This window comes from Pongo abelii, chromosome 21, assembly GCF_028885655.2.
Source record: "Pongo abelii isolate AG06213 chromosome 21, NHGRI_mPonAbe1-v2.0_pri, whole genome shotgun sequence".
Taxonomy (NCBI): domain Eukaryota; kingdom Metazoa; phylum Chordata; class Mammalia; order Primates; family Hominidae; genus Pongo; species Pongo abelii.
Genome location: NC_072006.2, coordinates 53,368,964 through 53,387,948, shown reverse-complemented (window position 1 = coordinate 53,387,948; position 18,985 = coordinate 53,368,964). Strand labels below are relative to the sequence as shown.

The 18,985-nt window shown below is 41.1% G+C and overlaps 1 protein-coding gene across 3 annotated transcripts in view; it reads right to left on the bottom strand.

Annotated features, from left to right (window-relative positions):
* CSE1L (chromosome segregation 1 like) overlaps positions 1 to 18,985 on the bottom strand; it is a 50,390-nt gene that overhangs the window by 29,118 nt on the left and 2,287 nt on the right. For all 3 annotated transcript variants that reach the window (XM_024238516.3, XM_063720430.1, NM_001132449.2), the window contains 5 exon segments: positions 9,137 to 9,232; positions 4,451 to 4,593; positions 1,509 to 1,610; positions 1,292 to 1,437; positions 537 to 627 (listed from right to left, as the gene is read on the bottom strand). In XM_024238516.3, the coding sequence (XP_024094284.2) occupies positions 537 to 627; positions 1,292 to 1,437; positions 1,509 to 1,610; positions 4,451 to 4,593; positions 9,137 to 9,221 (567 nt within the window). In that variant the 5' untranslated portion in view covers positions 9,222 to 9,232.

Genomic DNA, 18,985 nt, shown 5'->3' with positions numbered 1-18,985 from the left:
AGGCTGCAGTGAGCTATAATCATGCCCCACTGCACTCCAGCCTGGGCAATGAGGGTGAGACCCTGCCTTTAAAAAAGAAAAAAGAAAAAAAGTATATATATATTTCTTTAAATCTTATAGGATTCTCACAAATGCCAAGAACACATTCAGGAAAGTATCCTGTAAACTGTAAAATAATGTATAAATATATAAATTAATTAAACTCCAAACAGTCAAATAAAAATACGTATTTCTTCCTTTAGAGAGACATACTCAAATACTTGGGTGAAATGATATGATGCTTGGGATTTGCTTTTATAATATTCCTAAGAAAGGGAACAGAGAAAATAAAACGTTGCTAACCATTAAAGTTCTGTAATAACAGATGGCAGTTCACTACAGCATCTCTATTTCTGTGTAGGTTTGAAATTTTTCAAAAGAAATGCTCTAAACATTATCTATCAAATAAGCTTTCAAAGCATTCTCTTAACATGTATACAAACATTAAAGCAATTTAAAATATTAATTTAAAAATATCACCAAAATGCATTCCATACCTTAAAAAGATTAGTCAAAGGCAAAGCAAAGGCATCCAGAACAAGTTTAATTTCAGTCCATAACTCGTTTGACTTAAATTCATGACGGTATCTAGAAAATTAAGGTAAAACAGATAAATTTACAAGTTTTTTTTATTTACTCACTTTAGGTCTTCAAGGAGAGATGCTGATTGGACATCTATGAATAGTTTCCGAAATTCAAAGGGAATTCTTGTTTTTTTTTTTTTTTTTTGAGACGGAGTCTCACTCTGTCGTCCAGGCTGGAGTGCAGTGGTTCGATCTCGGCTCACTGCAGAGCCTCCACCCCCAGGCTCAAGTGATTCTCCTGTCTCAGCCTCCTGAGTAGCTGGGATGACAGGCACATACCACCACGCCTGGCTAGTTTTTTTTGTATTTTTAGTAGAGACGAGGTTTTACCATGTTGGCCAGGCTGGTCTCGAACTCCTGACCTCAGGTGATCCGCCCACTTTGCCCTCCTAAAGTGCTAGGATTACAGGTGTGAGCCACCGTGCCCAGCCAGTTTTCTTTTTAAAGGAATCAAGCAGTTTATCAAGACTAAGTATTTCATAGGTAATAGAGCAATATGAAATAAACATCCTAGTTGAGAAAAAACAAACACAATAGAGAAACTTCTGCTCTCATTCCAAGATGATCAGATTCAAAGGAATGACAACAGTCACAAAAACATAACTGTTTACACGAGCAAATAAAACTTTAAAAAAGTATTTTAAAAACATGAATCTATGCATCAATACCTTTTAAATAATGAATGTGCTGTACGGAGGACTCCATTAATAACATGGAAATCTCCACTCTGAAAGCGATTCACCATTTCTGTCAGCAAGTCAGGCCATTTCTGTGGAAAATCTTCTCTGCCAATAATGCTAATTGCATCACTTAACTAGGAGAGGAAAAGATTAATTAGATCAGAGCTTTACAGAGGAGCCCATCTAAAAAGCAGAGCGACATTACCTGCTTCTGAATTTGCTCTGGGCTGCTAAGCATCAAGTGCACTATGTTGGCTTTAATGGCCACTCGATCGGCTTCACAAATTTTGTTTGGTTCATCTTCAACCTAAAAGCAAAGCAGTAACTGACGAAGTAACACAAAATCCACATTCATGTCCACATGATTTTAGGTAAAACATGACTGTTTTTTTATTTACTAATTTTCTAAGAAAACAAATAGAGGAAGGTTTGGTCTTTCTTTAGTTTCCCTCTACATGAATGGGTCACAGATTCCTTCAATATGACAGTGTGAATCCTTTTCCCAGAAAAATGTACATTCCCTCCCAAATGCAAATATTTTACATACAAATCAGTGAACTTCCCTTACTCCTTGATGCCAATTAAGAATTTCTGTTTTAGGCTGGGCGCAGTGGCTCACGCCTGTAATCCCAGCACTTTGAGAGGCCAAGGCAGGTGGATCACCTGAGGTCAAGAGTTTGAGACCAGCCTGGCCAACATGGTGAAACCATGTCTCTACTAAACATACAAAAATTAGCCGGACATGGTGGCAGGCACCTTTAATCCCAGTTATCCCAGTTACTCGGGAGGCTGAAGCAGGAGAATTGCTTGAACCCGGGAGGCGGAGGTTGCAGGGAGATGAGATGGTGCCACTGCACTCCAGCCTGGGCAACAAGAGTGACTCTGTCTTAAAAAAAAAAAAAAAAAAAATTTCCATTTTAAGCCAGGTGCGATGGCTCACTCAAGGTCAGGAGTTTGAGACCAGCCTAGCCAACATTGTGAAACCATTTCTACTGAAAATACAAAATTAGCTGGACGTTGTGGTGGGCACCTGTAACACTAGCTACTCAGGAGGCTGAGGCAGGAGAATCATTTGAACCTGAGAGGCAGAGGCTGCAATGAGCCAAGATTGCACCACTGCATTACAGCCTGGGTGACAGAGCAAGACTCCGTCTCAAAAAAAAAAAAAAAAAAAAAAAAAAAAAATTGCATTTTATATGTAAACTAATCAGGACACATAATTAAAATCTTTATAGATATATGCTACTTAATCCGTACACATCCTCAAAAGCTTCAATTTAACTCTCACTTTAGAACAAAAATCTTTCCAATTTTTTTTATTCTTTTGAGACTGGGTTTCCATCTGTCACCCAGGCTGGAGTGTAGCATATAACCTTGGCTCACTGTAGCCTTCACCTCCCAGACTCAGACAATCCCTCCCACTGCAGCCTCCCAAGGACCACAGATGCACACCACACACAACCACACCTGGCTAATTTTAAATTTTTTTGTAGAGAAGGGGGTCTCACTTTGTTGTCCCGGCTGGTTTCTCCAACTCCTGGCTTCAAGCAATCCTCCCATCTGAGCCTCCTAAAGTGCTGGGATTACAGGCGTGAGCCACCATACCCAGCCCTCCATGAAAATTTCTTGACCATTACTAGTTAGAATGCATCCTAGATTATATCACCCAAAGAGATTCTGTAAGAATCACTAGTTTTACAAATCAAAACAGCGGGAGAGGGCTGGCATGTCTACCAGTAGAGATGGACTTTTAAACATTCTGAGATTTAAAAGACAGTGTCTGGCACTGTTGCCCAAGCTGAAGTGCAGTGGCACCATCTCAGTTCATTGCAACCTCTGCATCCCAGGCACAAGCGATCCCCTCATCTCAGCCTCCCTAATGGCTGGGACTACAGGCGTGCACCACCATATGCCTCGCTAATTTTTTTATTTTTTGTAAAGATAGGGCCTCACTTTATTGCCCAAGCTGGTCTTGAATTGCTGAGCTCAAGCAATCCACCCACCTCAGCCTCCCAAAGTGCTGAAATTACAGGCACGGGCCACCAAGCCCGGCCTCTAAGATTTCTTTACCACTCATGGTGATACTTGAGAAATCATACAGGCTTAAAACAATATTTATTCTCTCTTTTATGGAATGAGAAAAAAAGTAAGACTCTAAGAAGTTTTTGAGCAGTTTAAAGTTGATGTTTTAGATAAACTGATGATTTTTGTCAACTGCTAATACTTTTTAACATCATAACTGCTATCACTATAGAAAAGCCTCATCTTTTTCTCTATCCTGAGCCAGGCCTTCTCAACCTTAGCATCACTGACATTTTGGCTCAGATAATTCTTTGTTGTGGAAAGCTATCTTGTGCATTGTAGGATGCTTAGCAGCATCTCTGGCCTCTACCCACTAGATTCCAGTAGCAATCCTCCAGCTATGATGTCTCCAAATATACTGCCAAATGTCCCCTGGTGAGCCAAACTGCCCCTAGTTGAGAACCACTGTCCTAAGCTAAGGAAAAAAAATGCCTGTTTCTTAATTTATAATTTACTAACCATTAAACCTGTTGTAAAATAGGTTTAATCTCAAAATTAGTATATATATACATATCCCACAAGACACAGGGCAAAATACCATATCAAAAATTTGAAATCTAAATTATTTTGCATTCTGCAAATGTTCTATGTATCTCATTTCTTCTCCACTTTATTTTTCCAACATCAGAAATCACTTCATTTATTCAGACTGTCTTCCCACAATGTCTCTTCAGTAGGCGGTGAGTAAAGCGTAAATTCCAAACATAATGGAGATTAAGACCAAGTCTCACTCCCTAGCAACCTGAGGTATGAAACTGGACAAATTTATATAAATTCAAATGAAATAACAGAAGCTTTGGAAAAGGGTCCTGTTTAATTTTATCTTTGATCCATATCTGAATCCTTTTTTTTGAGACAAGGTCTCATTCTGTCACTAAAAGGCTAGAGTACAGTGGTGCAATCATAGCTCACTGCAGCCTTGAACTCCTGGACTCAAGTGATCTTTTCGCCTCAGCCTCCAGAGTAGTTGGGACTACAAGCACGTGCCTTATCTTTGAAGAATACAGCTTATATAAACCTTATAAACATACAGGGTATTAAATTATGTATTCACAAACTACTTACAATTCTCCAGTTCCTTTTAATATAGTTTTTGAATGTTACTGAAGCACATACTTTGATAACATTATCCTGGGACTTCTCCAGTAATGTCAAAAGCAACAGTGGATAATTCTGATTTCCTTCCACAGATTCAAGAAATTTCTCAGCTGTAAAAGAATTTTCATGTTAGAAGACTAAGATAAAAATCTTTCCACCTTATATATATCAAATATATATATAAAAATATATATATCAAAAAAAGAGAAAATATTAGGTTATTTGTGGGTCTACAGGGCCTCACTTTTCTTATCTATTAAGTGGATTATATATGTTACATTAAACTTATATAATGCTTCAGTTTTCAAATCACTTTACCATCAATTAACTCACATGATTCTCACAAACCTATAAAGTGGCCTAATTGGATGATCATCTCATCTGCAAGAGAAGCTGCTTCCCAGACAGATTAAGTGACTTCAAGACTTCATATACCCACGTCTTATTTCAGAAAGAAGTACTCTTAGTACTATTAGTAGTAATATTTCTTTTATAGGCTAGTGATGAAGAGCAAATGAGTCAATTCACCCTAATGTATTATTATTAGCCATATGGGTCCAGCGATTTACATATATATATATGAAATTATATAATTTCATTTTATAATGAAATTAAATGTATTTAAAAAACCAAGGCACTAAGGTTAAGTAACTTGTTCAAGATCACACAGCTAGGCTTCACTACTGAAAAAGTTTTAGTGCAGTCCTTATTCTACCTTACCAGCCCTAAGCTTTCTTTTGTCGAACTAAAAACAAAACCTAAAAATTTCTTAATACCAGCAATGAATTTATCCAAAAAATTTACCAATATATTTTCAACCGAGATTACATTCTGGGATAAATTTCCTAGGTTAATGATCACATGTGATGGCAGTACAGCATTTCTCTTAATTTTTTTCTACCTTTGGCTTCATAGGGCAACACCCAAGATTCCAATATTTTTTGAAAAATTAATTTCATGTATCATTTAACACCTTCCCTCTTTCTGATTGAGTCCCAAGAGTTTCACTGATATTTTCAAACTCTCCTTGCTTTGTGCTTATCATGTCTTTCTTAAAGGATGAGGACTGTTAAACTGAAAAATGTTTTTCAGGAGGGGACATACTATGGTTTTATATGAGTACAGAACAATTTGTTTCCTCCACTTAGTAGCCAGCATTTTGTACAGGGCAACACACTACATCCATGATTTGAGGAAAAGCCCATATAAATTGCCAAGTCTCTTTCCTAAATTGTAATCACTATCCAGGAAGTGAGTTTGAGTCTGTTCCTTTCTGTTCATTTCTTTCAACTTACCACAATATTCATATGCATATGTTTCTGCGCACTCAAGGAGTCTCAAAAGGTCTAGTTGAGTCAGTCTAGTCAGTCAGTCTCGATCCCTGAGAAATGCTATGTTCGTAACTTCCCAGAAATACCAGATTATTTTTATACTCTGTCCTGAATTCATAAAGCAACAGAACCCTTGCCTCACACATTATTAAAAAAAAAAATTGGCCGGGTGTGGTGGCTCACGCCTGTAATCCCAGCACTATGGGAGGCTGAGACGAGTGGTTCACGAGGTCAGGAGATCGAGACCATCCTGGCTAACATGGTGAACCCCCGTCTCTACTAAAAATACAAAAAATTAGCCGGGTGTGGTGGCGGGCGCCTGTAGTCCTAGCTACTCGGGAGGCTGAGGCACAAGAATGGCGTGAACCCGGGAGGCGGAGCTTGCAGTGAGCCGAGATGGCGCCACTGCACTCCAGCCTGGACAAGAGAGTGAAAGTCCGTCTCAAAAATAAATAAATAAATAAATAATAATAATTTTTCCACTGGGCACGGTGACTCATGCCTGTAATCCCAGTACTTTTGGAGGCTGAGGTGGGTGGATCACAAGGTCAGGAGATGGAGACCATCCTGGCTAACACAGTGAAACCCTGTCTCTACTAAAAATACAAAAAAATTAGGCGAGTGTGGTGGCGGGCGCCTGTAGTCCCAGCTACTCGGGAGGCTGAGGCAGGAGAATGGCGTGGACCCGGGAGGCAGAGCTTGTAGTGAGCCGAGATGGTGCCACTGCACTCTAGCCCGGGCAACAGAGAGAGACTCCATCTCCAAAAAAAAAAAAAAAAAAAAAATTTTTTAATAGCGTTGGCAATGGCTTTCTTTGAAAGTCTAAGAAGATTAAAGATTAGAGCCATTAACTTCCCTTTATCCAGGAACACATTACTTCTTTACACACTAATAAACTAATTTTCCCTCTCAGAAATCACAAAGACTTTTCTAGAATAGGGTAGATGCATTAACATGTTCATGATTCTAGTCATCATACGTAATATATAACACACATTCTCTTCCTCATGGAACCCTTCCAACATCCTCTATGAGCATGCACATTGGTAAGTTTTGAAGAAACAGGTTAAGAGCATTTTAATATGGCCCATATCAAGGATCAATAACTGACTGCTCACAAGATATATCTGGCCCAGAAGTAGTTTGGCTTGCACTGTATATCAATTTTTTTTTTTTTTTTTTTGAGATGAAGTCTCACTCTGTCACCTAGGCTGGAGTGCAGTTGGGCGATCTTGGCTCACTGCAACCTCCGCCTCCTGAGTTCAAGCGATTCTTGCGCCTCAGCCTCCCAAGTAGCTGGGATTACAGGCGCATGCTACCATGCCCGGCTAATTTTTGTATTTTTAGTAAAGACAGGGTTTCACCATGTTGGCCAGGGTGGTCTCAAACTCCTGACCTCAGGTGATCTGCCCTCCTGGGCCTCCCAAAGTGCTGGGATTACAGGCATGAGCAAATGTGCCTGGCCAATTTTTTTTTTCTTTTGAGACAGAGTCTTGCTCTGTCACCAGGCTGGAGTGCAGTGGCCTCGGTTAACTGCAACCTCCGCTTCCTGGATTCAAGCAATTCTCCTGCCTCAGCCTCCCAAGTACCTGGGACTACAGCCGTGCACCACCACGCCCAGCTAATTTTTGTATTTTTAGTAGAGACAGGGTTTCACCACATTGGCCAGGATGGTCTAGATCTCTTGACCTCGTGATCCGCCTGCCTTGGCTTCCCAAAATGCTGGGATTACAGGCGCGAGCAAATGCACCTGGCTTTTTTTTTTTTTTTTTTTTAAGATAAGATTTCCCTCTGTCATCCAGGCTAGAGTGCACTGACATGATCATAACTCACTGCAGCTCCAACCTCTTGGGTATAAGTGAAGCTTTTGTCTCAGCCTCCCCAGTTGCTAGGACTACAGGCACACATCACCACACTTGGCTAATTTTTAAATTTTTTGTAGAGACAGGGTCTTGCTATGTTGCCCAGGCTGGTCTCGAACTCCTGGACTCAAGTGATCTTCCTGCCTTGGCCTCCCAAATTAATGGGATTAAAGGCGTGACCACCATCCCTGGCTGTGTTTCAAAATATATATATATTTTTTGGGACTACGTCTCACTCTGTCACCCAGGCTGGAGTGCAGTGGCACGATCTCAACTCACTGCAACCTCCGCCTCCTGGGTTCAAGCAATTCTCCTGCCTCAGCCTCTCGAGTAGCTGGGACTACAGGTGTGTGCCACCATGCCCGGCTAAGTTTTTGTATTTTTTAGTAGAGACGGGGTTTCACCATATTAGCCAGGATTGTCTTGATCTCCTGACCTCGTGATCCACCCACCTTGGCCTCCCAAAGTGCTGGGATTACAAGCGTGAGCCACCACGCCTGGCCCCAAAATCTTTTGAAGTTACTTGCTAACATTTAAAAATGAGAGCACTTCATATAAATATCCTTATTTTTCAAGCAAAACTGGAAATCTGATCTTGCAAAACTAGTCTGAATCCCCAAAATTAGCTAGTTCCAAAAAGTACTTGCCACTTAATCAGGGCATGTATTCTCCTGATATTACCAGTCTCCACTTGGCCTATCTCCCTCATTTAACTTAACATCTGAGTCCTGTGAACACCTGAGTTCAAAATTTTAATTCTAAGTTTTTAATGGAATCTGGTCAGATTCAGGAAGGAAAAAAAAAAGCTCTAGGTCTTAAAATATATTAGTTAAATCAAACCCAACGGAAAATTAAGAGACAGTAACTGATTACTTGGTTTTTTTTGAGATGGAGTCTTGCTCTGTCGCCCAGGCTGTAGTGCAGTGGCGCAATCTCGGCTCACTGCAAGCTCTGCCTCTGGGGTTCATGCCATTCTCCTAACTCGGCCTCCTGAGTAGCTGGGACCACAGGCGCCCACCACCACGCCCGGCTAATTTTTTGTATTTTTAGTAGAGACGGGGTTTCACCATGTTAGCCAGGATGGTCTCCATCTCCTGACCTCGTGATCCGCCCGCCTCGGCCTCCCAAAGTTCTGGGATTACAGGTGTAAGCCACCACATCCGGCCTAAAGCAGGCATGTTTTAAGTGGGTATTTTGGAAAAGGTCAAAGACAAAGCATGTCAGTACTTTTTATCCCTAAACTAGTACTTTTTAATCCCAGAAGATGCCAAATAAAAGCTATTTTACTCAAAAAAGAAACAACACACCATGGTATAGCAGCTGTAACACTTATAAACTATGCTTGAGAACCCAAGTATGAATCTTTTTTTAAATATGTTTATAAGGAGGCAGATAATATATAGGTTTCTCTCACCTGTCCTGAAGGAATTAATCAACCAAAAAACGTTTATTTTCTTTACCTGGACGTCGGATGGCAGGATCAGGATCAAGCGTTTTCTTTAAATATTCTGTTAGTGTTTGCAAATTTGCATCGCTGAGTTCCATTGCTATAGGATCTAAAATATAAAATGAAGTTTGGGTAACTGGTCACTTGCGGAAAAAGTGATTTACATTTTAAAAAATCCATTTATATTATGGGTCTTTCTCTCTGAAAGTCATCCATCTGTTGTTTTTTATATGGGCAGTAAACCTGACTCTGAGACAAGAGTCCAGCAAATGAGATGTGCCTTTTTCCCCCAAAACAATAGTGAGACAATTTTGTGATAAGGGAGATGAAAAAAAATCCCAAAATTTCAAAAAGGTAGTCATAGAAAAAAAAGCTGAAGGACTGCTCGAAGTCACCAAGAAGTTTATAGGATTTAATACTATGGGAAAGGGCTAATAAAGGTTAAGAAAAAAAAAATCACTGGAGGAACTTATTAAAGAAGCCCCATAAGGAGCCCGGGCACAGTGGCTCAGGCCTGCAAATCCCGACACTTTGGGAGGCTGAGGTGGGTGAATTGCTTGAGCTCAGGAGTTAGAGACCAGCCTGTCAACAGGGCGAGACCCCGTCTCTACCAAAACTACAAAAAAATTGAAGCCGGGGATGGTGGCTCATGCCTGTAATCCCAGCACTTTGGGAGGCTGAGGCAGGCGGATCACCTGAGGTCAAGAATTTGAGACCAGCCTGGTCAACATGGTAAAATCCCGTCTCTACTAAAAATACAAAAATTAGCTGGACATGGTGGCAGGACCTGTAATCTCAGCTACTTGGGAGGCTGAGGCAGGAGAATCGCTTGAACCCGGGAGGCAAAGGTTTCAGTGAGCTCAGATTGCACCATAGCACTGCAGCCTGGGCGATAAGAGCAAAACTCCGTCTCAAAACAAACAAACCAACCAACCCAAAAAATTAGCCAGGCATGGTAGTGGGTGCCTTCAGTCCCAGCTACTCGGAAGGCTGAGGTGGGAAGATGTCTTGAGCCTGGGGGCAGAGGTTGCAGTGAGCTGAGATGGTGCCACTGCACTCCAACTTGGGTGACGGAGCAAGACCTGTCTTAAAAAAAAAAAAGCCCCACAATGAGAAATTAAAATTTTAAACAGCAAATAAATATCCCACATAAAGTTCTGAGATTAAAGAAACAAGAAATTCCTTCATGTACAACATGTAATCGCAAATACTACAAACAATGTGCTAAGAATTTGCATCTAGGGAGATAAATCTAGAGTTCAGAAGATGACAGCTAAGATTATGATTCTAGAAGTTTTCATATTTAAAGCTTAAACAAAACTAAATCACAGAATATGCTTATAACTGACCAAAAAACTTCACATCTAACAGATGACAAATTAAAAAAAAATTTTTGTAGAGACAGGGTCTCACAATGGTGCCCAGGCTGGTCTCAAACTCCTGGACTCAAGTGATCCTCCTGCCTTGGCCTCCCAGTGTGCTAAGATTACAGGCGTGAGCCACCGTGCCCAGCCCACAAATTGTAAGCTAACTAAACGGCCTACGTCGATTTAACTAGTAACAACATAGGCTAAGAAATACACAGTTCAAGAGATTTATTGTACAACAAAGTGACTACAATAATGTATTGTACACTTGAAAATTACTGGGTATATTTTAAGTGCTTTCACCACACACACACACACACACACACAAACAAAGCGTGTGAAGTGTGAAGTTATATGTTAATTAGCTTGATTTAGCCATTATACAATATATACATATTTCAAAACATGCATACTACAAATATATACAATTTTGTCAATTAAAAATGGCAAAAAAAAAAAGAGTCTGAACCCACCCAATTAAAAGGAAAATGAAAAAAACACACAGAAACAGCACATACACAGAGTACAAGTGTCAGATGTGCATGATTACCAACAGACCACAAATCCTGGGAATCTTATCAATTGAGCTTTATGGTCTCCAACTTGTTGGTGAGATGATAAAATTAGGTGCAAACTGAGGGAACTTTTTGGGGGTGACAGAGTATTCTAAAATTGGACTGTGGTGACACATGCATAACCTACATAAATTTACTAACATTTCCCAAATAGTTCACTTAAAATGGATAAATCTTATAGTACATAAATTGTACTTCAATAAAGCTATTTTAGGCCGGGCGCAGTGGCTCACGCCTGTAATCCCAGCACTTTGGGAGGCTGAGGGGGTGGATCACCTGAGGTCAGGAGTTTGAGACCAGCCTGGCCAACATGGTGAATCCTGTCTCTACTAAAAATACAAAATCAGCCGGGCGTGGTGGCATGCACCTGTAATCCCAGTTACTTGGGTGGCTGAGGCAGGAGAATCACTTGAAACTGGAGGCAGTAGCTGCAGTGAACCAAGATTGTGCCACTGCACTCCAGCCTCAGAGTGAGACTCTGTCTCAAAAAAAAAAAAAAAAAAAAAAAAAGCGATTTTAGAAAACTCCACTTATGCTTAGATCCCATTAGGCAGCTTTTAGATATATAGCCACATGTAGATGGGAAAGTGGAGCCCTTTCAGGGAAATCATGCACCAAATTAACCAGAGGCTTCTATGAAAAAGAAGAAAAAAATTAAACACACAATTTTTGTAAAATGTAAAAAAAGGTCAGTGGAAAAAGTTCAAGGATATCATAATTCAAATTATGCAAAAAAAAAACTTCACATATAGAAGAAAACAAAAAACACACTCCAAAATGTAGAACAGTGATAACATCTAAGTGATAGATATAAGGAGAGTTTTATTCTCTTCATACTTTTCTAATCTTACAATCACATATCTATTATACATTTACAGTCAGGAATTTTAAAAATTTTATTATTTTTTCAGACAGAGTCTTGCTCTGTGGCCCAGGCTGGACTGCAGGGGCATGATCATAGCTCACCACAGCCTCAACCTCCAGGGCTCAAGCCCCAACCTCCCACCTCAGCCTCTTGAGTAGCTGGGACTACAGGCACAATCAACCATGCCTGGCTAATTTTTGTATTTTTTGTAGAGATGGAGTATCACCGTATTGTGCAGGCTGGTCTTGAACTCCTGACCTCAAGCAATTTTCCTGCCTCAGCATCCCAAGACACTGGGATTACAGGCATGAGCCACCACACCGGGACCCGTTTATTTTTAAAATGTCTATGACAATATGCAATCAAGTTCCTGTCCTAGAAGGAGCTTCTGTAATAGTTCGGAAGACAAGACACAACTGAAATGCCAAGTACAGGCCTATATACCCTTTACTAAAGTGATGAAATCCAAAAATCAAAAAACTTAAAAGTTTGTTTTTTAACAAGTTTGTGGCAAACTCACTTGGCAGCAAAACCAGCCTGAACTGCCTGAGGCTATCAACATAGATTTATCTCACGTAGTATGCAAATTTGTTTCACTAAAGAAATATCAATACGTTTGATTACAGGGTGCTATCCCAAGCCCCACTGGGGATGTTGTGTAATCCACAGTACATGCATCCAAAAAAAATCCCAAATTCTGAAACATTTGTCCTCTGAAGTGCCAAATGAATCACAAAGACAGCACCTTAAATGTTAGAAAGTTAAGAAGGGAGTCACGGGGTTATGCGGCCATCCAAGAGTTTCCCAGAGCCTGAGCCTTGAGCCGAACCTTGAAAAATATGTATATCTGAATAGGCAAAGTAGGATGAGGGCGCATCTGCCAAAATGAATTGTGAGAGCAAAGTAACAGAGATGGGAAGAGAGAATAGTGGACTAGGAGATCAAGACCAGATCATATAGGTTCCTCCATACTTGGCTGAAGAGTGCCATGATTTAATGTATGGGGAAGCCATGAAGGTTTTCTTAAGTGGGTAAAAATGTAATGAAAGTGGAGTAGAGGACCTTTGGGCTGGTAATGGTTTGCAGAATGGGGGAAGAGTCACATGTATGAACCAGGCACACGATGCTAGATGTTTTCACAGGCTTCATATCATTTATTCCACACAATGATTTTACATACAAAGAAGGGCACTCAGGTTGACTAAGTCATATATGGTTAATAAATAAATAAAGATCAGATTTAAATCAGTCTAACTCCATAGGTCTACTCTCTTTCTATTACCCAAGGCTGCCTCTTAGGTGGAAATGACAGACGGCTGACCAAGAGTGAAAGCACTCACAACACAATAGAAAGGCTGATGTGAAAAGAGGGCAGCCAGGGGACAACTGAGCGGCGGGGAGCCAGAAAATAAGAAAATATTATCTAATGCTGTGCTTATGCAGGGCACTCCCCAACAGCCAGAAACCCCAACCTTCTAAAGAGAATTATCTGTATTCTACATGCTGCAGTCCTTCCCCTTAATTAGAAAATGTGTTTATCACAGGAAGCTAATGTTCTGACTGACTGAGTAGATCCCACCACCTACCTAATCACTCCCTCTAATCCAGGTGTACCACTCTATAGGTGTGAAAATCAAGTCCCATTAAACCACACATACAATCTATTGAGAGGCTATACTCTTTAGGGTTTTTTATATCACAAATTTGGAAAATGCTACACATTATATCCTGCCCCACTTTGGAGATTCACAATACAAAGCACTTTAAACTCACAAAGTTACCGGTTTACATCAATTAATCCAGAGTCTCCACTGGTGGGAGGCTGAGGCAGACGGACCGCTTGAACCCAGGAGTTCAAGACTTGCCTGAGCAACATGGCAAAACCCCATCTCTACTAAAAATACAAAAAACTAGCTGGGCGTGGTGGTGTGGCCCTGTAGTCCTAGCTACTTGGGAGGCTGAGGTGGGAGGATTGCCCAGTCTCTCCCATTATTTGGCTATAGAACCCCTTTTCAATAGAACACACTTTGGAAAGCAATGATTTAATACATTTATTTTCCTATTCCTTTTTTCTGTGTTGAAATGGTGGATCGGTTATGAAATCATGAAAGTTTGGGCCAGGTGTGGTGGCTCACACCTATAATCCCACCACTCTGGGATGCTGAGAGGGGCAGATTACCTGAGGTCAGGAGTTTGAGACCAGCCTGGACAACACGGTGAAACCCCGTCTCTACTAAAAATTAGCCGTGCATGGTAGCACATGCCTGTAATCCCAGCTACTTGGGAGGCTGAGGCAGGAGAATTGCTTGAACCCGGGAGGCAGAGGTTGCAATGAGGCGAGATTGCGCCATTGCACTCCAGCCTGGGCAACAAGAGAGAAACTCAGTCTCAAAAAAAAAAAAAAAAAAGCTAGTTTGCTGTGTCAAGTTAAATCATTAACATCAGTGTATCTGAGTTAAAGGAAATTGGCCTTTCTTTGCCATATGCAAATTTATTCTACCTTTGGGGATTCATGCAAGGCAGATTGTTAGCAACTCGGGCGGGGAGGGTGCAAGGGGAGATTTACAGATCTATTTTGTCTTTTTTTTTTTTTTTTTTTAAAGAGACAGCGGGTCTCATTGTATTGTCCAGATTGGATTCTAACTCCTGAGCTCAAGCAATCCTCCTGCCTCAGCCTCTGGAATAGCTGGGACTACAGGCATATGCCACCACACAGGGCTTACTTTCTTGATTTTTAAATACACTTCTTAATAAATCTGCATTTCACTTTCTTCATTATGTTTCTCTAGCATTTGTATATTTCTCAACTGAAACTCCTCATAATTACTTGTATTAAACACTCAAACTCCTGGCCAGGTGTGGTGGCTGACACCTGTTAGCCCAGCATTTTGGGAGGCCAAGCCAGATGGATTGCTTCAGCTGGCTTGAGACCAGCCTAGGCTAACACAGCAAGACCCTGTCTCTACTAAATATACAAAAAATTAGCCAGGTGTGATGGCACACACCTGTAGATCCAGCAAGTTGAGAATGCTGTGAGTTGTGATCAGGCCACTGCACTACAGACTGGGCAATGGGAGTGAGACCCTATCTCCAAAACAACCACCACCACCACCACAACCAAATCCCTTACCACAGCAGAGTCTAAGCAATCTGGTATCTATTGACCTCATCTCCTACCTCCTCCTGGCTCTTGCTACATTCGAGGCACAAAAGCCTTCTGTTCTACAAATTGGCCACAAGAGTTCTCCCTGACCATAATAATGCTCATCCTCTAATTTGATAATGGACACCATTCAGCACTCAGACCACTGTCAACTCTTCAAAAAGGCCTTCTACGATTACCATCTACATCATCCTTGTTTTACTGTGTTAGCAATTACCCTCATTTGAAATAATCTTCAACTTCTTTGTCGTCTCATACACACACTAGACTGCAAGCTCCTGAGGGCAGAGACTTTTGTCTGTATGCTCAGGATCTTCAGCATTACCTGGCACACAGTACATATTTAGTAAGCATTTGTTGTAAGAACTAAAGTACAAGTCACAACATGTCAGTTACCCAGCAAAACATGAGTTTCCAGTCAAGACTGGAGACTATTCCTTCAGATCAATCATTAGCAGCCCCAACATAATGTGGGAACTCAGTTGCATGAATGTCAGATGAACAAATGACCAACTTAACTGCCACAATTAAATTTGTTTATTCAAAAGTACTTCAAGAAAGTGAATTTTTAGATTTGTTCTGGCCTGGCAGAATGGCTCATGCCTGTAATCCCAGCGCTTTGGAAGGCCGAGGCGGAAGGATCACTTGAGGCTAGGATTTCAAGACCAGCGTGGGCAACATAGTGAGACCCTGTCTCTACAATAAATAAAAAAAATTAGTCAGGCATGGTGGCGAGCACTTGTAGTCTCAGCTGCTCTGGAGGCTGAGGCAGAAGGACTGGTTAAGCCCAGAATTTTAAGGCTGCAGTGAGCTATGATCATGCCATTGCATTCTAATCTGGGCAACAGAGTGAGACTCTGTCTCTGAAAAAAGGTAAGATTTATCCTGTATTACCTGTTCAAACATGCCAGTGATTTTACTTTTGTTTCAGGGTTCTGTACTTACCGTTCCCTCTGCCTGCAGAGCTCTGCCCATGGAAAGCTACAAGGTTCGCACTGCCCACTTCATTCTCACTCACTGCAGCCCCCGCCTCCCAGGTTCAAGCAATTCTCCTGCCTCAACCTCCCAAGTAGCTGGGACTACAGGTGCGTGCCACCACGCCCAGCTGAGTTTTGTACTTACAGTAGAGATGCAGTTTCACCGTGTTGGCCAGGCTAATCTCAAACTCTTGACCTCAGGTGATCTGCCCGCCTCTGCCTCCCAAAGTGCTGGGATTACAGGCATGAGCCACCATGCCCGGCCTGGAAGGACTCTTTCCAAATGTCATCTTTTTTTCAGAGATGCCTTGCTGCACCATCCTATCTAAAAGAGCGTTCACCTCAGTTACTCTCCATGCCCTTACTCTACTATTTTCCAAGTAAATTTTATCAGGCATGTTAATTTCTTTTGTCATTTACTGTGTTTCTCTCTTCACTAGATTATAAACTCCATTGTTAGTAGGGACTTTGTGCTTTGTTCACTGCTCTCTCCCTAGAGCCTGACAATAGTGATGAGCACCCATTATATATTTGTTGTACTATTTTAAAAAGCTAGATACCTTTGATGTTTCCATCAAAAATATTATTCTTCATTTTTATTTTGGTTGGTTGACTGTGTCAAACAGAAAGAGGTGCACACCACCTTTTAGATTCTAAAACCACAACAGGCTGAGCAAGGTGGCTCACTTCTGTAATCCCAGCACTTTGGGAGGTGGAGATGGGACGATCGCTTGACCCCAAGGACCGTTCAAGACCAGACTTGGCAACAATAGTGAGATTCTGTCTCTACAAAAAATTTAAAAAATTAGCTGGGCTCAGGCCAGGAGCGGTGGCTCACGTCTGTAATCCCAGCACTTTGGGAGGCCGAGGCAGGCAGATCACCTGAGGTCAGGAGTTCGAGACCAGCCTGACCAATGTGATGAAACCCCGTCTCTACTAAAAATACAAAAAAAAAAAAAAAAAATTAGCCGGGCGTGGTGGCATGCACCTGTAATCTCAGCTACTCAGGAGGCTGAGACAGGAGAACTGCTTGAACCCGGGAGGCAGAGGTTTCAATAAGCCAAGATTGCACCATTGCACTCTAGCTCTAGCCTGGGCAACAAAAGTGAAACTCCATCTCAAAAAAACAAAAAAAAAAAATTAGCTGGGCTTGGTGATACCCTCCTGTGGTCCTAGCTACTAGGGAAGTTGAGGCAGGAGGACTGCTTGAGCCCGGGAGGTCTAGGCTGCAATAAGCTGAGGTCTTGCCACTGCAGTCCAGTCTGGGTGACTGAGTGAAACCCTGTCTCCAAAAATAAAATAAAATAAAATAAAATAAAATAAAATAAAATAAAAATAAACAAAACCACATAATAGAATGAAACCTAAAATGATGAAGTTGAGATGCTAGGGTAGGACTATTTTTAAGTTTTAAAAAAAGTGAGGGGTTATATAAATATGCATGTTATAATCCCTCAAAGTTAAAATACTACATAGATCCCAGAATCTTAATATTCTTTTTTGAGACAGGGTCTGGGTCTGTTACTTAGGCTGGAGAAATGCAGTGGTATAATTCTGGCCCACTGAAACCTTGCCTCCTGGGCTCAAGCCATCCTCCTACTTCAACCTCCCAAGTAGCTAGGACTACAGGCACACACCACCACACCTGGCTAATTTTTGTGTTGTTTCTGTAGACGGCGTTCCCATGTTGCCCAGGCTGGTCTGGAACTCCTGAGCTCAAGTGATCCGCCCACCTTGGCCTTTCAAAGTTTATTCTCTGGGAATATTCTTCAAGGAACTATTTGTCAACAAATCCTTTTTATATCGCCTTGCAGATACAGTCTATAAAACCGAATTCTAAGCTTATCCTTGATTTGAGAAAATAAGAGAAATCAGGGACTTTTAGAGAACATTTTACAGGTATTCATAATTATCAACAAGATCAAGCTCTAATTATCTTACGCGACCACAAGTAAAGGTACTTTGACACTCTGAAATATTAGCAATATATAAATGCAAAAAGTGTTACTGATCTAAAAATGACTCAAACTAGAAACAAAAAATTCATTTTGGTCAGGTAGGGTGGCTCATGCCTGTAATCCCAGCTCTTTGGGAGGCCAAGGTAAGCAGATTGGTTGAGTCCAGGAGTTTGAGACCAACCTGGGCAACATGGTTCTGAAACCCCATCTCTACAAAAAAAATATAAAAGTTAGTTGAGTGTGGTAGTGCACGCCTGTAGTCCTAGCTACTTGGGAGGCTGAGGTAGGCGGATAGACTGAGCCCGGGTCAGCCCAGGCAACACAGTGAGATGGTGTCTCAAAAAAAAAAAAAAGGGAGGGAGAAGAGAAGAATTCATTTTTATCACCTTTAAATGAGGGGGTGATACTTTTCTTTCTCCACGGAACTATCTTTGGAAATCTCTACCAATACACAATTAAAAAATTTAAAAAAGCATCACAATAAATCAGTTATGACAGATATCTAAATTTCCAAGTTCTTCTTCTTGAATGAATGGCCAGACCTAAGTCTAGCATCTTCCCACAGGCCCTCAGTTACAGGTGGAGATTTCTGGAATAAAAGCTTTGCTTTCCAAAGCCATCTCACAGACATCTGTGACATAAGCTGATCCAAGATGTCTGCCTTTTTCTTAGATATGTCCTCAACACATTAGAGAACCATTCCTGAGGCCTTACATTTGGGAAGAGGGAAAGATCCAATGAATGAAAACTATCTGGCACCCACATATGAAGAACATATCCCAACACCTCAACCTACCCTCTGCTTTCTAACCATAGGAACATAGCACTTAGAATCAAATCCAAACTCTTTACATTGCCTACAAAGCCTTCTATGATCCAGGTCCTGGATACTTCTCCCTTCTTCACATAACACTCTAGGAACCTAAGATATTCCTTAAATATTTCAATATTCCAAGC